At 39.5% G+C, this 23521-nt stretch overlaps 3 protein-coding genes across 3 annotated transcripts; 2 read left to right on the forward strand and 1 right to left on the reverse strand.

Annotated features, from left to right (window-relative positions):
* The first annotated feature begins 4333 nt into the window (after nucleotides 1–4333).
* LOC147516485 (uncharacterized) lies at nucleotides 4334–4852 on the forward strand. The gene has a single exon (XM_086593291.1). The coding sequence runs from the start codon at nucleotides 4334–4336 to the stop codon at nucleotides 4850–4852; it is 519 nt and encodes a 172-aa protein (XP_086449417.1).
* A 12054-nt stretch (nucleotides 4853–16906) lies between these two features.
* On the reverse strand, nucleotides 16907–19877 carry LOC147516486 (uncharacterized). The gene is made up of 4 exons (XM_086593292.1): nucleotides 18108–19877; nucleotides 17531–18046; nucleotides 17167–17334; nucleotides 16907–17074 (listed from the first exon to the last, which is right to left on the reverse strand). The coding sequence occupies exons 1-4, from the start codon at nucleotides 19875–19877 to the stop codon at nucleotides 16907–16909; spliced, it is 2622 nt and encodes an 873-aa protein (XP_086449418.1).
* A 1969-nt stretch (nucleotides 19878–21846) lies between these two features.
* On the forward strand, nucleotides 21847–22308 carry LOC147516487 (uncharacterized). Its single transcript, XM_086593293.1, has one exon. The coding sequence runs from the start codon at nucleotides 21847–21849 to the stop codon at nucleotides 22306–22308; it is 462 nt and encodes a 153-aa protein (XP_086449419.1).
* Nucleotides 22309–23521: the final 1213 nt, after the last annotated feature.

The following is a 23521-nucleotide window of genomic DNA, read 5'->3' on the forward strand; positions in this document are numbered from 1 at the left end:
CTTTTTTAATTGATGTCTATTTTTCCTGATATCATGTTGTATTAATCACCTATTTCTTTCTTTCTTCCTTAGCATCCTTATAGGATCTCGTCTCTAGAAGATAGTTGGGATGCAGTACTATTATGGCTTTGGCTTGAATGTTCTAACTGTTTGTTTGGCCATTTAGTATGTCTATTTGTGCTACAATATGAATGTGTGTGTGTACAACAACAAATGTTTGTGTGTGTACAATAACAAATGTTTGTGTGCGCCCTGCATCTTGTCCCACCTGTCCTGTAGTTTCCATGGCTCTATGATAAAAAGATTTAAGGAAGTGGTTTTCGTAGTGGGATCTGGATTGGAGCGAATTGAACTTTAGTAACTGATGTATAGACTATTAGGAAAATTTGATATGTATCTCATCTGATTTTAATTATTGAATAGCTTTAGTCTTGTGGGCCTCAAACACACTCTATCAAACTTTAACATGAAAATATTTGTAAATCGTGACTTAGATTTGATGGTGATCTCCAGTTTAGTGCTTAATTAAAGGATATGCAAGTACACCTCATTCTTTGAGTAAGTCAGAATCCTTGTCCAGGACAAGCTTTTGCATATGGTCTGACTCTTTAATTAATTCACCTAGACCTCAACGACTGCCCTTTCTATCGAAAGCTTAGCCTAAAGCGGACTTAGTTATCGAGAAAAGGCTTGTGAAAGGATCGCATGTCAGACTTCTAGTAGAGCCTTTAACTTGCTATAATCTGGAATTCATCCTCAAATCTTAGTCTTAGTTACTGAGTTTGAACTTTATATTTTTTTTAACAAGAAGTATGAATATGTAAATAGGATAAGATTATGAAAACTGGAGGACACTTGTGTCTCCATAACAAGTGACACTTTTATAGTTTTAGTTGTTACTTGTTTATAATGTTGCACTATTGAATTCAAGTATTGTTACTTTATTGTGTATATGCATGAATATCTATTAATTCAGTAAGTTAACTTTGATTATCATAGCATAGGTACAATTTACTTAGCTTAGTTTATCATTTCCATAAACGAGGTTTGTACCGCTCCATCTTTCTCAGGTAGTCACTTTTATACTTTAGTTAGTTATTGATATCTTTACTAATGTGTCGTCGAATATAAGCTGACTTTTTAGAGTGTCATAACAGTATAATGGAAGGGAATAAGTCCTTGGGAAGGTTTTCTCCTAAATTTTTAGTACAAGACCTAAGATTCACAAGTGCAATTTCACTTCTACCTCCTATCGTCCTCTTCCATGGAACTACAGATTATTCCATTCCATCAAATTCCAGGTACATATCTCCTTTAGAGGGACTGCTAATAGCTTTAGTTAGTATGTCTTTAGTGTTTATCTACCTTATACTTCACTAAAGGTACTGCGCTTTGATATTGGTTGATATAAAAAAGGATTCGTATTTAATCTGTAATGTGGAGAGTAATTATTAGTAGAAAGAAAAAAGCAAAGATGCATTTTATATACTAATTTATCTATAGTACATAACTTAGATTCCTTCCCGAGTTATTTAGTTCATATCTGAGTATTATAAATGAGAAATCATAGAATTCATGCTTCCTACTTAGTTGACTAAATGGCTACACTAAATTTAGAGTGCATCTCTTGGAGCTAAATTCGCCTACAAAGGCACAAGCACCCAAGTACAAGCAAAATGCTATTGACCAATTTATTGCAAAGGAAGTGTCTCTTGTATGGGGATTTGTTAGGATATGCTAGGCATTTTTTCCGTTTTGATTAAGTTTTTCTTTGAGTAATACCAGTTCAAAGCATTGGAAGCAATGGCTGAACAAGTCAAGCTTGATCATATGGCCTCTCACATTACAAATTCGTTATCAACAAAACAAGAGAAGAATGCAACAAAGACTAGAGGGGAACATGTGTTGTTGTTGGCAAGGTTGATCTCTCAATGGAGCTCAATGAGAACATTGGATAGAGCTGCAAAGCCATTGGACTTTATTGGCCGGTTCGTCCCATCCGCTCCTTTCCCTGAATATATTTAGAAAGGTTTACAACATGTCTTATTATAATTTGAAGATTAGTTGATACAATATTTGAGTTTCTATAAATGATTGATCATTTGTACTCTTCGAAAGTGAAGTTCATGCTCGACATTGTTCGTTCTTATCTTAATGAAATTAGATTCTTCAAAGAATTTACTTATGTTGGGTTGCTTTTGTTGATTAGTGTCAATGTTTATGAATATGAAAGGGAATGTGGTGGTTTGGGAGAGTGGTTTTTATTTGATGGTTGTCATGAGCAATATCAACACCGATTAAAAAAAAATGACAAACTATGTCGACTAAATAAAAGGTGAGATAAAAAGTTGTCCAATGATCTCTCTTTCCAAAAGAATTTATCACGGTTATATTTTGATATTATCTCGGTTTCAATAAAAAAAACATCTTAATTTTCTTTTATACTAGTTGGTTTCAAACACAATTCATCACGGTTTTAATCTATATAATATCGGTTTTATTTAGAAAACCAAGATAATATATTTAGATAAGATGTCAGACTTGTGAGATAATTTAGTAGCTTATTATCTCGGTTTTATATAACTCTCTTATCTCAGTGGATTTTACCTCGGTTGTTTTTTCCTAAAAAACCGAGGTAAAAACTCTAACATCTCACCTTTTAGCTGAGCTTACAAACCATTTTTTTAGTAGTGTGGAGGTTGTAATAGTGCTTGAGATCTAGTGAATAGTGTTAGTAATAGTAACGGGGATTCAACATTTGGCGCCGTCTGTGGGGAGCCGAGAGCAAAGCGACATAGAAATGGCAATAGGTGCAAAGAAAGGAGTAGGGCGACCAAAGAAGGTAGTGGCACAAGAGATGGAAGCGGAAATGGTGAGCAGTGAAGAAGGACACCAAAGAGAGGAAAAGACCGCCGCAGAGTCGGACATGAGAGAGACGAGGCGTATGCAGGAAGAGATCAGGAGATTGAGAGAGGAGAACGAAGAGCTAAGGAAGGAAATGGAAACTGCTGAGGAGGAGGGGAGAGCAGAAGAGAGTGAGGAATCAAAGAACGGAGAAGATGAGCCGGTCCTCGTGGACAATCCGGTGGCTGGAATTACAATGGAGCAAGTCCAAGAAATGATAAACCAAGATCGAGAGGCAAAACTTCAACAGGTGAAGACTCAGATGGGAGCGGCTAGTCAGGTGGTGGCGGGGTTGAACCGTAATCCGTTGGCAAACGCTATATGGACGTCGGAGGTGCCAAAGAGGTTCAACCAACCTAGGTTTGAAAGATATGATGGCAAGGGGGATCCAACAGATCACATCCATCACTTTAGGCAACAAATGCCACTCTGGCAAGAGGCGTGGTATGATAGACTGCGGTGCATGATGTTCCCGGCTAGCCTGAAAGTAGGTGCGTCAGACTGGTACTATCGATTGCCTTCGTAGAGTATAAACAACTTTCAGGAGCTAGAGCAGGCATTTATAGACCATTTTATACACCAGAAGAGGAGGGTGGTGGACATCGCGGCTCTGTTCAATGTGAGGCAACGGTCAGCGGAGTCGGTGAGGGAATATCTGTGTAGGTTCAAGGCCGAGACGTTAAAGGTGGAGAATTTGGATGAAAGGACAGCGATAATAGCATTTGAAAAGGGACTGCGGCCTGGGACGGGAGTACATCAGTCAGTGGCTAAGAATGAGATCACAACATTGCACGAATTGTATCCGCAAGTGGAAAAGTACATAAGATATGAGGATACGATGCATAAGGATTCCAGAAGGTTAGGAAAGGTGGTATTATCATTGGAAAAGAGTGGGGACCATCGAAAGATAGAATTATCAGACAAAGGAGAGGGAGGGTACCGCGGCTATCCATCGCGGTCAGAGAGGAGTAGGGAAGGGGCAAGAAGAGAAAACAGGGAAAAGAAGCCTTACCGTGAACCGGAGCGAACACTGTTGACCAACCCATTGAGTGAAATTCTGCCGCTGATAAAAAATAGGTTGGGGTATGAGGGACCGTGGAGTACACCGATCAAGATGCCAAACAAACCATATTGTGCCTACCACTAGGTACAAAACCATGAGACCGATGACTGCTATGCATTGAAATGGTTGGTTCAGAAATTAGTTGAAAAGGGAATGATGAGAGAGTTTGTAGCGGATGCCCCGAATGAGGAGCAGGCGTAGGCGTGGGGAAGAATATTGGGGACCATCAATGTCATTTACAGTAGGGAGACTCTGAGCCATAATACGCACCAGGAAAGGATAAGAAGAACCGCGAGTATTCAGCAGATCAATAAAGCTAATGGGGTTCCGCGACCAAAGCCATGGTCAGCGGAAGGAGGGGACCGAATGGTGTTCACCAGGGCAGACCTGAAAGCTATTGATTCCCCCCATGAGGACGCACTAGTGATCACAGTGGTGATGGGAAACTACATGCTAAAAAGGGTGTTAATTGATTGCGGAAGCGCAGTGGATTTATTATTCAGTGGAGCCTTGGAGGAGATGAGAATTGATCCCAGACAACTCAGAGCACCGCGGACCAATTTATATGGGTTTAATGGGAGTGTGACAGAGCCAATGGGAGAGCTTTTGCTGCCGGTAACCATGGGTCTGGTGACAGTGTTTACTCGGTTTATGGTGGTGGATGCCAGTTCCCAATACAATGCGATTCTGGGAAGGCGGTGGATCCACAAGATGAAGGCAGTGCCATCGACCTACTACCAGGTAATGCGATTCCCCACTCCAACAGGGATGTACGAGGTCCGCGGAGATCAGGTGGTAGCCAAGAATAGCCATCAGGGGACGGTGAAACGAATGGTCCACAGAACCGAAGGGGAGCCCTCAAACCCCAGGAAAAGGCAAGCATAGCAATTACAGATCGCGGCGATGGACGAGGAAGAGGAGCTCGGCATGGGGCCGAAGACTCTGGATGAGGTCGAGGTAGTAAACTTAGGGGTCGGGGAGGAAGAGAAGTTCACATTAGTGGGGTCCACTTTGTCAGATGAATGGAAGGGAGAGTTAGTACAGTGTCTGATAGAGAACAAGGATGTGTTCGCCTGGTCAATTGAACGGGTTTGGATCCTGACTTCGCGTGCCATCGGCTGCACATGAAGGAGGACGCGAAGCCAGTGAGACAGAAAATGAGGAGCGTGAGGCCGAGGTTTGCCAAAGGAATTCGGGAGGAGGTAGCAAAACTGAAAGGGGCAGGGATAATCAGAGAGGTAGAGTTCATTGACTGGCTGTCCAATGTTGTCGCAGTACCCAAAAAGAATGGCAAGGTATGGATGTGCATGGATTTTACGGACGTCAACACAGAATGCCCTAAAGACAATTACCCTATGCTGCGAGTTGATGAGTTAGTGGACAGAACGGTAGGATTCAAAATTTTCTCATTCATGGATGCATCTATGGGATATAATCAGGTCACGATGTACGGTCCAGATCAGGAAAAGACGTCCTTTGTGGTGGAAGGGGGCACCTATTGTTACACCAGGATGTCGTTTAGGTTGAAGAATGCGGGGGCCACCTTCCAGTGGGTGGGAGAAAAGATGTTCGAGGACAAGATATGGAAGGGAATTGAAATATACATAAACGATATGGTAGAAAAGAGTATGTCAGAGGAAGAGCACTTGGAGGGGCTGAGGGAAACATTCAGCATACTACGGAGACATAACCTAAAGCTCAATCCGGATAAGTGCACATTTGGAGTGACTACCGGGAAATTCTTGGGGTATATTGTTACCCATCGGGGTATAGAGGCTAACCCCGAACAAATAAGATCTCTGGTGGAAATGCCCTCCCCTCAGAACGACAAAGAAGTGCAGCGGTTAGTGGGGAGAGTCGCGGCATTGAACAGATTCATTTCAAAGTCATCCGACAAATGCAGGCCGCTGTATCGGTTATTAAGAAGGACTCTAGATTTTGTGTGGATGTGGGAACGTGGAAAGGCCTTTCAAGAATTGCAGAGTTACTTAGGAAAGGCTCCGTTATTGTCGCGACCAGAGCAGGGCGAGAAGTTATACCTCTACTTCGGGGTTACGGAGTATGCAATCAGCTCAGCCCTCGTAAGGGTAGTGGACAAGGTGGAGAAGCCGGTGTATTTCCAGAGTAAAACTTTGCTGGATGCCGAGACCCGATACAGTAGAGTGGAGAAGTATGCCTTGGCACTGATATTCTCTGCTCTGAAATTGAAACCTTACTTCGGGGCACATTCAGTAGTGGTGGTGACTAACCTGCCACTCAAGCAGGCGCTAAAGGCATAAAAATATGGGAGAATGGTTAAGTGGGCAGTCATGTTAAGTTCTTATGAAATTCAGTATCAGATCTGGACCGCGAAAAAGGCGCAGGCAGTGGCAGAGTTTTTAACGGAATTCCCGGCGGAGGATCCTACTTGGGGGTAAGAAATGCTCATGAATCCCGACCGAGAGGGTGGGGAGCGAGACCCTTCACTACAAGAATACTGAGCATTTGCCACGGTCATTGACCGTGGCTAAAGACCTTTTGCCATGGTTATAAGTCGTTACACGACCGTTGCCAATGCACCTGTGGCTAATCTTTGGCCATAGCTAAAGACCGTGGGTAAAGCTTCATTTTATGCCACGGTTATAAACCGTTACATGGGTCGTGGTGAATATTCCCACTTGCCACAGCACTAAACCGTGGCTATTGCTCACACGACCCCGTGCCCCTGCCTTTTTTGGAATGGATCTATAATTTAGCCACAGGTCTAGGCCGTGGCAAATGCCTTTTATTGGACTGTATATAATGTTTAGCCACAGTTTATGGCCATGGCAAATGTATTGAATTGGATAAAAAAAATTGATTCTAGCGCCATACTAAATTCATACAATTCGCATCACACCTACAGGTCATACAAAATTCTATCATTTCAATCAAACCCACAAGAATCTTTGTAGGGGTTTCGCCAAGGGTCGAGTCGGACTACTTTTAACAATTTTATTGACATCATACTTTATACAAGTGAAAGCACATACTAGCGCAATCAACATGCTTTTTTTGCGGGATCTCAGTATTCACGCGTGGTTTCCCAAGAAGCCCTTCCTTGACAAGGCCCCATAATGCAAGAAGTGTCCCAAATATGCTCATCGTACTAGGTTTCAGTAGACCCACAAGAGCTCCTGCCACCGAGAAGTAGCTACCAGCAAGAACCTGGTAAGAGAGACAAACAAAGTAACAATGAGATCAAAAGAGAATCTTGACGATGCATATCTCATTAGTGTACTAAGGCAGCTTCATGCCATAACATAAATATTAGGATATCACGTGAATTAAGAGTGAAGTCCCCGATGCGAAACTAACTTATATAATTCCAAGTGCATTGGACAAAAAATGGTGAAAGAGCATCAAGTGTTTATACTGGATGAACTTGAGGTCAAACATATATGTGCTGAGTAGACGCCTAAGTGAAAACCAGTGAAGGGTGCCCTATTGTAACTTCTCAACTCCATATAATCTTTGGCAAACACATCTTCTTCAGTGAACTGAGTGCTACTATTCTGCTTTCCATGTTCTCTATATGACGCTTTCCCGACCAACCCGCTGATTTTAATACGCTAACAAGGCACTAGAAAGAACACATTTAAATAAAAGAGGTAAATGGTAATGAAAAATTTGTGGACGTCAACTATCACCCATGTTTTGTGAACAACTGAAAAATACTTCAATTTACCTGAAGAGATCGAACCTTTAATTGACGCTGTTTGGGATGCAAGATAGCTGAGTGTGGATCTACATTAAAAGTTCCTTGCGCTATCTTTGATAGAGCAAGAACCTTCGGGTAGAACCAAAAACAAATATGCACTAGTCGAGGTACATAAGATCAGAGTAATGATAACAGCTAGTGGAGTGACATTTTAGATTATATACCATGCGCTCAAACAAATTTGCTGCCTCAAGATCACAGTCATAGTTTACAAATATGTCTACAAGCATTTGGGGTCCTTGCATACCTCTCAAGCATCCCGCCAAATCCAAGATTACATCGAAAAAACAAGAGAAAGGAAAGTACAAAGACGAAGGCTACCAAAAACATGTAGCCACCCAAAACGAACAACATTGTTGTCTGTAAAACTAGACACTCAAACCAAATGCAGAAGCACGAATAAATTCACAATATGTGCTCAAGAAAGAAATTTACCGAAGAACACTCGCTCTTTGGTTTAGAGGACCATCGGAGCTATCCAAGGATCGAAGCACCATCAAGGGGAAGAAAACACCAATTTCACCCTGAATGTTTCAAAACACTAAGAATTTAGATTGGAACAAAATGTACAAGTTAATTGAATATTTTTTACATCGTAAATGGTGAAACGGCGAAACAATGCATACTTACTTTAAGGCTTTCCCTAAAATGTAGCAGAAGCACAGTGAAGATTCCAGTTGCATACTGTGAAAAATCTAATTAGTACCATTGGAATAAATCACAAAGCATCAAGCATAGAATATATAGAACCACACGATCTAATTAGTACCAATGAAATTCAAGGGATATAGAATATATACTTGCCTGCTGCACTTGGGGCTATCACCCCTTTGAACCACATGATCAAATTAGAAGCCTGATGTAGGATCAGTTCCATCCCTTGCATTTTCCAGCGAATTAGAATTACAAAGTCAATGAGAAGGACACTTTAACGCGTAAATATTAAGTAGTTTTTCATGCTTTTAGTCTTTTACCAATGAAAAATTGAACCCCTAGCGTCTATTGGGTCATAGTTTGACCAATGAAAGATCGATGGAGCGGCCCTAGCTGAGAGTTGGGAGAAGTTTATTCCAGACGCTTAAATTTTTGTATAGGCCTATTTCATTTTTCATTACTAGTTCAAGGAACTTGTGTCAAGAAATTGCTAGACCAAACTACTCATTTAAAAAACCAAGACGGTCGCTGTGTTTTACTACCAAGTACAACATCACAGGGGTTTAAACATACTCGAGAATGACCTAATAGGAATGTCATCAACACTTTTCCATTTCTAAGCTACAAAGGAGATTACTAGTACCGCGGCAATAGATGGCACATTATCTTGGCCAGGGGAGCTATGGGAGACATCCATTCCCAGAATAATGGTAGGAATTGTGGAGATGAAAGGAATTCTTTTTCTGAATTCAGCTGCGATCTTGAATTGACACCACCCAACCGCAAGGTGAGAGAGCAAATAGATAATACAAGAGACAATATCGATAAAAGTAGCAGAAAAATAAATGGATAGCAGAAAAAAGTTGGAAGATTTTGTTACTCTTGCATTCATCTTGAGAACAACATTTGTCATATAATGGTCATTGACTTTTTTCTGGAGCAACACATTGATTTATGATTCCATGTACAACAAGACAGTTTCTCTTCCAGGGACCTTACAGAAGATATAAACTCAACTACTAGAAACCATTAACTTATTAAAGAAATAGCATTTCCGAGAGAGAGAGAGAGAGAGAGAGAGAGAAGCTAACCATAAAGATCGCTTGTTTTCTTCTCAGGCAGGAAGCAGAGGATAAATCTCGGGGGCTTATTTGGGAAGCATTCCATCATCCTTAAACATTTTCTCCACTCTAACAGCAGGAGGTGCATCGTTCCATTTGCCGATCCTCCTCAAATATCTGAAGTGGATGCTTATGTTCTCAAAGGCGTAAACATAAAGAAATAATTACAAACAAAAAGCATACATACAAATAATGATAGGGAAAAATATATGTTTGGTACTCATTTGAAGAAAGAAACATATTTACGATGCATAAATTGTAATGAAGAAAAACTTAAAAGCCTTTTTGTTTTGCACATGTTATTAGATCATTCTGAGAACATGCGCCTCTGCCAGAAGGGAAAAGTTTACTGACAATCCAGTTTTCTAGTAAGACTGGCCTCCATAGTGTCTTCAAAATAGATAATTGGCAGAATCATCCCATTAGCAAGAGATGCAAAACAATTAAAGTAGATTCACACCAGAGGTAAAAATTTGAGGTATTTAAGAGTTGACTCGTAAGTATCACCTTCTCGCATAAAATTCCAAAGACCCACTTAGAGGATTCAAATCTTCTCCTCTGCCCACTATCAACTGTAAATACATAATCATTTGAACTATGTATCCGTGAGTCTGTCATAACAATATATACCTAAGAAGCTCTCTTGAAATTATAAATCAGCATTATTTAACAAGCAAGAAACCTTTGGTTCGGGCTGAACACGCCTTGGACTACAAATTGGTTGAGAATCGATGGATATACCACATGCATGTAACATTGGATCCACATTGTATTTGTTGGTTTTTGAGCCCTACCACATAAACCAATATAATAATAAATGTTAACCATGAAAGACATTAATACAGTTCTTAAGATCACATGGAAAGATGAAACCTACATTGTCTGCTATGAAGTTAAGGCCTTTGTCTAAAACCTCCATCCTTTCTCGAGGCCTTGGTCTAGTTTTATCTACAAGCACCGATCTCTGAACTGAAGATATTGGCTTCTTGTACCTTTGTAGTGGCAGAAGCTCGCATAACTTGGAAACAATGAACCGCATTAACTGATAATGCACCGTAAAGAATACAGAGAATTACATGTAAAACTAGATGTCTTATTCATCTCTAGTGGATAATAAATAGGATGCTTCGACTTTCCAACATCAAGGCATGGAAAAGATTCAGATTCAGATATCGCTATCTGGAGATGATCCACAAAGTAATTATATACGGTGATGTCTACAGTTTGTACTTCATCACCTTTTCTCGAAGTTTTAATGCAAAATCTACAGAGAACCATGTAGAAAAAAAGTTGACATAGAGGAAGCTAATACGTAAAAAGTTACCCTTAATTTGAAATAGAGCTTTGTGTTGCGATAGCTCTGTCTTTTTTTCAGCAGAGGCAATAGCACAGAAGCATAGTTAATGAGCTTTACTTATGCTTAAAAAGGTATAGACATCGCCTATTATACATAATCCCTCCCCGCTTCCAAGACGAGAGAGAGAGAGAGGTCGATAATTGGTGTTATACATAAAAACACTTGGATGTGCTTCTTAAAGCCACGACTACTTTTAACTTTAAGAATCAATCAACATTCGAGAGTACACGTTGCCAATTCAGTGAGTACTTGCTAATCAAATGATTACTACCACACACACACACACACACACACACACACAAAGGATAACAAAACATTTTCACAGTTCTAAATATCAGCTCAAATTTCTATTTCATAACTCAAAAGACCTTATTTTTTCAGGCTCCACAAGAGGTTTCCTTCTTGTTGACATGATCGTTAACAAGCTCCATTTGAGATTTCCTTCATCTACAAAGATATTCAATACATGACCTTCGAATGCTCCATCAAAAGTTTCCTTTTGGCGACATGGTCGTTAGAAAATTCCTTTGCAATTTTCTCCATGATTGATTGAAAGCCTCAACTACATGTTAGTAATTCTGCATCATAGACGCCATAAACGCGAAAATTTCAAGTGAACGAAGCATCGGTTTTACTTTTAAAATCCTCAAAATTACTCTTAAAATCCCCAAAAAAAAAAGGGATATAAAAAGAAGCTCCTATTAGAAAACAAATGCCTTTAGAAATGAGAAGAAAATCACTTTTCCTATTTTCACTCTTAAAAACAAGGGAAAGGTACCTCCCTCTGTTTATCCTAACTCTCTTCTTCCTCCCCTTTTTTTGGAATTTCATTTCGCTCAGCTTAAAATCAGATACATTCCACATACAACACAAGTTACTGAATAATGGCAATGCCAACAAAGTGAATTTCACTAGTTGTTTAGCTGAAAATCATATTACCCTAGCTCTTTCAACTGTGAGAATTGTTGTGTGAACATTTCAATAACAGTTCCATACATGGAAAACAAGGGATGCTTTGAAAAATAATCGGTTCTTGTAAATTAGTTCATGCACTCTCTCTTCTGTTTCACCCCTTTTTTTACCTCAGGTCTCATCTTGAAAGAATAAGAAGAAGATCTATAGTTACATGTTTATAATTTAATACTCTATAGAAAATGTAGTTATGAAAAATATGACTGCCATGAAATTCAAGGGATATAGAATATATACTTGCCTGCTGCACTTGGGGCTATCACCCCTTTTTTTACCTTCAAGTCTACTTCATCAGACATTTTCTTATCTTATATTAATATTTTGCAAATCTTTGTGTTAAGCACTCCACTGACCCAAATTTTCTTATGTAGTTACATAAAGCATTTACAGGCTTCTATCACCATCTTCGCACAACAATAATTGTAAACAAACAAAACTCCAAAACAATATTACTTAAAACACCAAATACCTTAGACACTTATGAATACGATCCACTTCAATGCCCTCTCCAAATTGAAAGGCAACGCAAAAACAAACGCACCATAGTCAAACAATCATCCAAGTCTCTAAGCGATCAATAAAACTCGGTACCTAAAACCAACACTTTCGAAAACATAAAAACTGAAACCCCACAACATTAATAAAAAACACGAAAAATATCACTAAAAGTCCCAAATTGTTACCTTTCACTTAATAAGTCTATCAATCTTATAATATGTCTTATGATTCCCTTCAGACTTTTCTTTGGGTCTCTTGGATATACTCCCTTGAGTATACATAGTCTCCTATACAAATTTAACAATTAATTTTGTTACAAGAATAGTAATATAATTGACATATTATTATATATACCAAGTCTTGAAGTGAGACTTGTAGGTATTTGACGCCTTTTGTTCTCGGTGATGTACTTTGCTGCATTTCCTTCCTTCTTTTTTCCCTGTAGAATGAAAGATTAAGAAATGAGGAGATGGAAAAAGATTGAAACTTTGAGATGAGGGGAAGTGGTTTAGTTCTTACTGCGAGGCTGTAATGCGTTGAATGCTCACTGCACCTGAATTCACCAATCAGCTCTAAAGAACTACGCTTTCCATTGCTTAAAACATAATCCCTTTTGCATCAATAACAGAGATCAATGATATTTCTCAATTGACATCGGTAAATCGTTGCGAAATCGATCAAATCCCCACCTTAAACAACCAACCATCAGACTAATCCAAGTTTTCAAATTTCTACTACAATGCAAAATCACACTAGTACTTTCATTCTTACCTACTACAATTTAAAAAAAATGAGCAGATCAAAATGAAAAGTGAGACACTGACCAAGAATAAGCAGAGCATCAGGAAGAGCACCAAGCATATGAAGAAAAAGACCACCAACAATATCAAGACCAAGAATCTCAAGAAAAAGTTCACTTCCAGTTGATAGATAACTAGCAGCAAGAAACATCAAGTAACCATATACAATAATAAGAAAAGAATTCCCAAGTATATCATTTGTTAGATATTCGTATTTGTGCATTTGATAGAGTTAAACTGCAAAAAGGAAATCATTTATGAGCACACAAGTCTACTTGGATTGGAATGCACTGCACGTCAATGACATGGCTAGGCAGATGCTACTGGGGACATTAGGAGTGATAGATGGACATGCCATTAGCGAAGGGATAACAGTGATATTGGTTGCCCTTGTACCTCTTGGTAGCTCTTCCCTACAGCCCAGAGAAAAATAAACAGAATTAAATACAAAGAGAAACATATTATACACCACTTCTCCCTCCTCCTTTTTCCGGGCTTGGGACCGGCAATGCAAATGCAAACGTAAAGTTTACTTGCATTGGCGGAGTTAAAAATGGGTTAGCAAAAACAGAGAAAGCAAACATTCAATACATTGATATTAGCAAAATAAGACAAGTATTACATTGAATAAAAAAAATGATACCAGTTTGGTAGTAGCTTGGACATAAACATAGAAACGCGTTTCAAAATAGCAAAAGAGATAACATAGTCAAACATGCCCATAGGCATGTATCATAAACAAAAAAAAAGATAGTAAACTTATTCAAGACCGCGATGTAGATGACAGAAACTCAACACATGACTTGGGCCATATAACATTTCCTGGGCAACTCTTTCCTAGATTCTTACACCATGCATCATGAGGGAATGGTATAGCAGCATCTTGTGCATGTACTTCATCAACGTAAACTAAGTAAGATCTCTCTCCCAAGCACCTTTCATGGAACTTATAGGTGGGGTCAACTTCTTTAACACATCCAGTTGCCACAATGTCAAGGGGCCAACCACCAAGTAAATTAACTTCTTTGCCAATCTTTGAGGTTTCCGGCTGAAAAACAAAGGTGTTGGATATAAAAAAATCAAACAACTTACAAAGGCTTAAGTAAAGCATTAAAAGAGACAATCACATACCGAGGTTGCATTACTAGAGCGAGGTATACTATTGGAAGTTCCAAAAGAGTTGGTCGTGGATGGTTCTTGTTGCCTCAACATTGTTGACCTAATCTCTTCTAATTGCATAGCAAAATTCATTTGGTTTGTTTGAGTCTCCTTCCATAGCTTGGAGTTTTCTTCTGCCAAGTGATAGTTTTGATCCAAAACAAGCTCCATCCTCTTCATTGCTATTTTGTTGACCCCTGGACCCATAGCCCGACAGCGGCCCCTGCTATCTTTGCCAACCACCTGTATCCAAACACATTTCATTTTACCTACAATATAGCACAAACATTTAATGCACTACTAACATCCTAATTTGCATACCCTTGTCACGGCATCGTCGGTGATTGTCATTGGAAACCCTGAATTTGCAGACATGTCCTCATTAATCCTCTCCTATTCAACACAACGGGAGTGAAACCATAATACAGTCTTACCAAGTAAAGTATTACACTAAAGCTCAAGACTGCAATCAAACCTTGATACAACTTAAATAACTTACTACCAACAATCCCCCTACTAGGAAAATGACACTTACCTCCCACTCAACTGGTTCTGTGCATGGAGCTTTCCTCTTGTGCATCCGGATATAAGATTCAGGCCTAGCAACCATATGAACTGGCTTGTTCTGTTCCTTAGCAATCTGCTGTTGAATAATTTGGGTGGGTGTCCTCCCAACGCAAGTAGGAGTTGTTTGTTTTGACCGGTTTATAGTGTTCCTTTCACTAGCAGCCTATATACAAAACAATATATAAGAGAATATACATATAAGATTCACAACTAATAAACTAATGACTAGATAACCTGGAATTTTTCAGTGTTGCAGATATCAACAAAAACCCGCCAATCTTCAAGATTGACACCTTCTGGAGCTGGACCTTGTTTAACAACAGCAGGAGATTTGCCCTTGACTAAGTTTTTATACAAGGTGCTCTTATGACGCCTCCATGCCTCACCCATGACTTTTTTAGTGTATATCGCCGCGCGGTTGGAAAAGTATCATAGCATATCCGGACGTCACGCCGTACAAGTACACCACATTCAGAGGAAAACCTACTTACCTCTGCTAAAGGGTGACATGGTTGTTCAAGATGGTCCAATGTTAACCAAACTTTTTTCTTCGTATTTGGCGTATCTGACATTCCTTTTGCCTTACCTCTAGACTCTAGTCTCCTTAGGAGCATTGGATGATTCTGGAGTAGATGGAGTCCTATCTGTAAGTACATAGTAAACTTGTCAATTAGTATACATTAAAGTTCAGATGCAATTCCTGTAATAACTAAAGAAAATATTAAGATCAAAGAAAAAATGAATTACAATCTAAGAACCAGTACAGTAATCTAATTCCACATGCATTCATATACGGTAAACAAGAAATCCTTCAAATAGCAATAACTGAATGAGTGTGAAGCCACATAGCCTTTCTGAATGTCTAAACGATAATGAGACCTATAACTGATCTAACTGGATCTGCCGATCTACTTCTATCTATCTATATCACCCGAAGCGACTTCCTTTTATTCGTGGAAGACATTTCGCCTTCTCACTTTTGATAAATGGCTAATAAATCGAAGAAACTTCCCCAGTAAAACACATAACTAGACAAAATTCAAAATTCTTACCATAATTAGTCTGCTCCATGTCGTCCTCTGAGTCACTTTCGGACAAGTTCAAGTTGTTTTGAGATGGAGTTCCCATGAAGGCTACTGTACATATTGTAACAAGTCCCAGAAACTCTTAATATTCAAAACATGCATTTTTCAAGTATTTAAAACATGATGTATCAAAACACAAATATTGCATAACATTTAATCTATCAAAACAAATTAGAAAAAACAAATTAGAAAACATTATATCCATTTATAATTATGTAACCTGAAAAATCAAACACAGGTATTCAGAATTCAAACACAGGTATTCAAATTTTAAACATAGATTCAAAATTTAAACATAGTTAATGTAGATAAGCATTTAGTTAAAGTGAACTAATTCATTTTTTGTCTTTTCTTCCTCCTAGTGTCTTCAACAACCACAAACATATCGTCTGGATCGTTAAAAATCAGATCATCTGTGGATGGTTCAAGGTTACTAGGCTCTGCATAAGAAGGATCAACTTCAATTGGGTCATCAGATAGAAGACATGTTTCATCTTGATCACAATACACCTTTCTTGGGACTTCCAAAACCACATGCCAGTCGGGATCTTTTGGATCTTTAAAGTAGAAAACCTGAGAAGCTTTATCTGCAAGAATGAATGGTTCGTCACTCATATTATCCGAACTAATTTGATTTGACAAATTTACCATTTTAAGGTTCGCTTCCACATCTAGCTTCACACCATGTCTAAGTTTAACCCATTCACACTTGAACAAAACAGGTTGGTACCCATCTCGATACTTCAACTGAATGATATTCGTAAGAACACCGTAATATTCTGCAACATCTTCTACTGGGTTCTTATCCTTCGCGCTAGCCCGGAATGTAGTCGGACACTCTGTGCAAACAACACTATTTTGGTTCCTCTTATTCTCCTGATAGTCTTTTGTAATAAAGAGGAAACCATTGACACAATACTTCTTGTACACCATGGCACAGCTCACTGGTCCCACCACTATATTTTTGAAAGAATCCTCCTCTATGTCTTCAAAACTCAGGCTGTCTTCTCAACCAAGGAATGAACTCGTCGTCCATGGACACCTTATATTGGCCTGCCTTCCTCCCTGCACACTGCCTACGAGCTTCCAAATCTGCAGTGTACTCCCTAAATAAGATATTACGTTTATAAATATATGTATTAGTTAAAGCAATAGTCTGTTTAAGTATATAGAAGTTATAATTTCAACTTTTAAAATTTAGAAATACATCGTGTACCACCAATCATATCTTGGATGGCTTTTCAGTACCCAATTGCGTGCTTGCTCATATTCAACACCTACCAAATGATAAGTATGACCCAAACCAACTGGGCCAACTTCATCAGCCCCATCAAATTCACTATCAAACACATCTGATGGTATTACTTCTTCACCACTAGACTTTCGCTCAAGCTTCTGGAGAAGACTATTTCCCTCCTTTGTAACCAGTGCAATAGTTCATGGTTTCCTCTTTCAAGTATCGCTCCGCAATACAACCTTCAGGACGTGCCTTGTTTGTAACATAATCCTTGTAAACCTTCATCATCCTTCAAAAAATTAAGAATTTTATAACATAATAACTTAACACAAACCAACCATGAAGCTAAGTAAACAATCTTATTAGTTAGAATACTGGTCCACACATACGAGCCTCATACGCTAAGTGAATAGGTAGATGCATCATTATTACAAATACCGATGGAGGACAAAATTTTTCAAGCTCACATAAAGTCCTGACCATACCCCTCTCAAGTGCATGCAAAGTGTCAACATCAAGTCTCCTCGAACATAACGCATGAAAAAATGTGCAAATACTCAAGATCACATGTCGGACTTCCTTCCTATCTCGATATGCATGTTGGATCAGCATTGGAAGCAAATGTTGCATCAAAATGTGATAATCATGAGACTTCATTCCACTCAAATCCTTCGCACCGCCTTGGACAATATTCTTCCAGTTACCACTAAACCCAACAGGTACTTTGAGATCTCTTAAGCTCGTAAGGAACAACTTTTTCTCCTCCGCTCGAAGCCAAAACACCCCAAGCTTCATAACCTTCTTACCATTTTGATCACTCAACCAATACTTCCTTTTAATCCCAAGAAGTTGCAAATCTTTGCGTGCATTGGCGTTATCTTTTGTTTTTTCCTTTTGTGTTCAACATCATAGCAATCAGGAGTTCACAAACATTTTTTTCAATGTGCATAACGTCCAAGTTGTGACGGATAAGAAGCTCTGCCCAATATGGAAGACTAAATAATATCGACTGTTTGAAAAAACATGTCCCATCCCCGTTGTCCTCTTTTTGTTTTCTACCGCACTTCCCTTTTTTTTTCCTTTTTCCATTCCCTTTTTCCTTCTCTTTGCCCTTACCCCATTGCACTTTCAGATTCTGTGTCATTTGTTCAACTTGCAGTCCGATCAATCTCAAAGGATGTTCTCTAAGCTCTTCAGTCTTGTTAAAGGTGCTTGGTCTAATGTCCATCCTACTAGCATCTGACAAGGGCAAGAATCGCCTACTATCCATGTAAGCAAATTTCTGGCTATGTTGGAGTCTCAATGAGGAGGTATTTGGACCACAAATGGGACAAGCATATTTGCTATGGGTTCTACAACCAGATATGTTACCTAACGCAGGAAAGTCATGGATAGTCCATAACAAAACTGCGCGCATATTGAACATCTTGCCTCTATTTGCGTCCTTCACAATCACCCCGGTATTCCACAAAGATTGCAATTCACGAACAAGAGGCTGTAAATATATGTCGATATCCTTTCCTGGTTGTTGTGGCCCTTCGATGAGTAAAGAGAGCATGGTAAATTTGGGTTTCATGCAAAGCCACGGAGGAAGGTTATAGGCAACACACATTATAGGCCAAGAGCTGTATAATGTGCCACAAGTTCCAAAAGGATTGAAACCATCTGTCGCTAGTCCTAATCGAACATTACGAGCTTCAGCTGAAAAGTCTTTATACTTCCAATCAATTAATTTCCAATTAGATGAGTCAACTGGATGCCCCATCTCTCCACCTTTCAATCGATTTTCCGAGTGCCAACACATCTCCTTTGCCACCCATGGTACACTATACAACCTCTTTAATCTCGCCGTAATTGGAAAGTATCGGAGTATCTTTGCTGGAATCCTAATATGTTTCTTCTTTTGTTCGATATCAGCATATTTGTACCTCGACGCTCCACACGTAGTACAAGTATCCCTCCAATCATCATCTCTCCAAAATAGCATGCAATCATTCGGGCAAGCATCAATTTTCTCATATTTAAGGCCCAACTCTTTTATTAATTTTTCTGCCCTATAAGTATTCTCCGGAGTCTTGTTGTCACGTGGAAAAGCCACATGAAGTAATTCGAGGAGTCCCGTAAAACTCTTGTCTGTCCACCCATGTGTAACCTTTAACCGAAACAACTTGACGACAAATTTCAAAACTGTAAAGTCCTCACAATCAGGATATAAAGGACTTAAAGCCTCACGAAAATTATCAGACTCAATTGTGTCAGGCTCTTCCTCAACTATAGGATCTTCCTCAACTATTCCTCGAGCACCATCTATTGAACATTGTTCAATAACAGCATCCAAGTTATCACCGTCAAGTTCTTCTACGAAGGTACTGAATGCAACATTCTCCTCAAAAAAGGGGAAGTCCCCTCCCACCTCAAAATTAGTGGAATTTGACCTTCCACCCCTTTCAATTGCCACACTTGGTGGCTGACTTGTTTCTTCATGCATTCTCCAAAATGTATACTGTTTGTAGAAGCCCTTTTGGTAACAATGCAATGTGACCACCTCATGGGTTAGTGCTCGACCCCTATTTCTACAGTTATTGCATGGACATGGGATCACATCCTTGTGGTGACAGTTATCCCTTGCAAATTGTACAAATTGATTAACACCATGAATAAAACGATCGTCCTCTTTTGGTAAATCAATCCAACTTTTATCTATCACCCCAAACCCCTCCATACTGTAGTTCTTGCAATACGAATAAATCAAAAACAGTTAGAGCTGAAAATACAATGGCAGGTAAACCATACACATAATAGACCACCACATAAGTAAATAATGAACTCCACGTTGGGAGAGACTAAAATAGCACAAGTACTACATCCAACAATCAATCTAACCTAATTGCACCCATAAATTCAAATAAATTGGAAGCACACAAAAAAATGGATTGATTGAGGCATGCATACAAAAAAAAACAAACTACATTCTCACTTTAAAAAATAAATTGAAACTAGATAAAGAACAGTAACAACAAAGATGATATCATATGCAACCAAGTAGGATGTTATCTAGAAGAAATATAATTATACCGCCCATATTAGTAGCGTATTTTAGTTAACCCAGTAGCAATATCTTAACTTGCATTCAATATAATATAGAGTAGGAGCATAAAAATAAAAAGAAGCAAGTAACGGTTCTCCTACTCACTTCTACCAACTACCACACACTTCAACAATAGACTCAATATTAAAACAATTACTTCTTGAGACTACCACGAACATTAGGCTTTGGTTTAGAAGAAGTATCAATAACAACAATAGCATCCAAGTTACTAATCTTGGTATCGACAAATGGATTCTTAAGGTGCTTAGAATCATGATGAATTTGTATGTGAGACACTCTCACTTACAATATAATAAATTATTACATATATTAAATTATTTCTTCTAAAATAAATAACAAATGGGTATATTTGACCTTACAAAATATTGATTTGAATTCCATAAAAATGCCCAACACTTAGCTAATCAACACTACAACTTACTACAATTAACATTCTGAATTACACCTTAGGCAGATAGGTATAATAAATAGAGAACATAATGCAAGTACATCACGTCAACAAGTAGCAAATATCTATCATCTAGTAAGTCACATACCAAACAAATGTGATTTTATTGAACTTAGTTATACCTAAAAAACTCAAACGACCAACACAAACCCATTTTAACTTAGAATCAGGACTAACATATAACAATAACACAACCCCATTTGGTGATAGAATCAATTACTAACAAAGATCTATAACCAAGATAAGTAAAACAAAACAAATTTCAACTTTTCTAGAAAAAACCCATTTCAAGTTAACACCAAACCAGAGATGGGAGAAAAACTCACCTGATGTAAATGAAAAAAAACAATAATCCGGACCTGTTCACAACAAATATCATAAACCATGAGTGATATTATTCCATTTAAACTAAATTTTAACAATACAAACCTTACAAACACTACTTTTTCATAGAAATTGGTAAACACTAACTCTTAAAAAGCAAGAATTGTGAGAGGGGATAGAGAGACATGAGGGGAAAAACGAAGAACAATTACCTAGTGATTAAAGACGAAGTTTTTCTCAAAAAAAATAATGATTTAGAGATGTTCGAAGTGAGATTAGCAGAAGAAGAAAACAAAACAGAGAAAAGATTACCTGAGAGAGAGGAGAGTGGCGTGTCTGCGTCACTGCCGTGAGAGAGGAGAGGGGAAGAAAACGGAGACAAAGAGTATTTGTTTTGTTTTTGTTTTTTTAATTTTCGATAAACCTCGAGAGAGTATTTGTAGCGGTTTTAGAATTTTTGGGCTGTGGCCAAAAACCCAATTAAACTTAAACCGCACAGAACTTTGGCCACACCTGTCAAAAGTTTTAGCCACGGCTAATGCCCGTGGTTATTATGCAACAGCCTATGACCGTGGCTAAAACTCATCTGTACCTGTGGCCAAAAGTCATTTTTCTTGTAGTGCTTTGGACCCGTGGGATGAGCGGAATGGATGGAAGGTGTTCGCGGACGAGTCGGCCATAGATGCATGCAGCGGAATAGGTATCGTGTTGGTTATGCCGGATAATAACATAATAGAACAAACTATGAAGCTGGGATTCGCAGCGTCCAACAATGAAACATAGTATGAGGCTGTGATAGCGGGACTGAAAATGGCAGAGGATTTGGGAGTGAAGGAATTAACTGTATATTCGGATTCGAACTTGGTGGTGTGCCAAGCAAACGGAGGCTTTGCTGCGCGATGTCCTCGAATGATGAGATACTTGGAGGTGCTGAACCGAAGAGCAGCTAAGTTCAGAAATATCAAATTCGTGCATCTGGGACGCAGCGAGAATCGGCATGCAGACGCCCTAGCCTATGTAGCCGCGGCTATTCCAGGCTCCGAGGAAAGGACTATAAAGGTAGGGAAGCTGATGAAACCGAGTACCGAGGAAATAGAAGAGGTGTTTCACGTCGCCCCCAAGGAGGGGGGATGGATGGATCCCATCAAGTATTTTTTGTCTGGGAAAGAGGTGAACGACAAGAAAGAGAAGAGAAAGATAGAGCAGACATCACAAAGGTACACCTTGCTGGGTGACGAGTTATATCGAAAGAACTTTGATGGTTGTTGCTGAAGTGTCTGGGGCCGTGGTTGGCACAGGCAGTGTTGGCAGAGCTTCATGAGGGGGATTGTGGGAGTCACTCAGCAGGGAGAACCACAACACATCGGTTGTTAACTCAGGGGTATTTTTGGTCCCACATGAAAAGAGATGCAGTAGAGTTCGTGAAGAAGTGTGAGAAGTGCCAGAAGTTCGCTCAGCTGATATTTGCGCCAGCAGAACCGTTACACAATGTGGCTAGCCCTTGGTCGTTCGCCATGTGGGCCATGGATATAGTAGGACCGCTGCCCATGGCCAGTGGCAAGAGGAGATACATGCTCGCGGCCACGGACTATTTCACCAAATGGATAGAGGTTGTGCCGCTGCAGCAAATAAAAGAAGAGCAAGTGGTCAAATTTCTTTGGGAAAACATCATATGCAGGTTTGGGTTACCGTACGCTATTATCGCGGACAACGGAACTCAATTCACTGGGTCAAAGGTGAAGGATTTCCTGCAAGCGTACCATGTGAAACAATGTTTTTCAGCCCCATACAATCCAGAGGGAAACGGACAAGCGGAGTCCTCCAACAAGACTATAATGAACAACCTCAAGAAGAAACGGGAGGATAAGAAGGGGGCATGGGCTGATGAGTTAAATCATGTGTTGTGGGCATATCGGACTACGTCGCGGACTACCACCAGAGAAACCCCATTCTCTTTAGCCTACGGCATAGAGGCAGTAATCCCATCAGAAATGGTGAAGGATTTCCTGGGTCAAAGGTGAAGGATTTCCTGCAAGCGTACCATGTGAAACAATGTTTTTCAGCCCCATACAATCCAGAGGGAAACGGACAAGCGGAGTCCTCCAACAAGACTATAATGAACAACCTCAAGAAGAAACGGGAGGATAAGAAGGGGGCATGGGCTGATGAGTTAAATCATGTGCTGTGGGCATATCGGACTACGTCGGGGACTACCACCAGAGAAACCCCATTCTCTTTAGCCTACGACATAGAGGCAGTAATCCCATCAGAAATGGTGGCATCCACAACACGGACCAGGGCAATAGAAGAGGGTGTGAATTGGGGCATACTAGCTAGGGATTTGAATCTGGCAGAAGAGAGGAGAGACTCCGCGCACATCAGGTTAGAGGAGTATCACCAAAGATTGTAGAGACAGTATGGCAAGAGGGTGAGACCGCGATGGTTCCAGGTGGGAGATCTTGTGCTTCGCCGAGTAACCCCCAGT

Source organism: Coptis chinensis, chromosome 2 (assembly GCF_015680905.1).
Source record: "Coptis chinensis isolate HL-2020 chromosome 2, ASM1568090v1, whole genome shotgun sequence".
Classification (NCBI taxonomy): Eukaryota; Viridiplantae; Streptophyta; class Magnoliopsida; order Ranunculales; family Ranunculaceae; genus Coptis; species Coptis chinensis.

What these genes read in the sequence shown, in the direction of transcription:
- LOC147516485 (XM_086593291.1), top strand. Translation starts at nt 4,334, where the DNA reads ATGGTGTTCACCAGGGCAGACCTGAAAGCTATTGATTCCCCCCATGAG.
- LOC147516486 (XM_086593292.1), bottom strand. Translation starts at nt 19,877, where the DNA reads ATGGAGGGGTTTGGGGTGATAGATAAAAGTTGGATTGATTTACCAAAA. An exon ending in TTATCCGTCACAACTTGGAC is followed by an intron (nt 18,047 to 18,107) that starts GTTATGCACATT and finishes TGAACACAAAAG; the next exon opens with GAAAAAACAAAAGATAACGC. An exon ending in AGGCTCGTATGTGTGGACCA is followed by an intron (nt 17,335 to 17,530) that starts GTATTCTAACTA and finishes CTGGTTACAAAG; the next exon opens with GAGGGAAATAGTCTTCTCCA.
- LOC147516487 (XM_086593293.1), top strand. Translation starts at nt 21,847, where the DNA reads ATGGCAGAGGATTTGGGAGTGAAGGAATTAACTGTATATTCGGATTCG.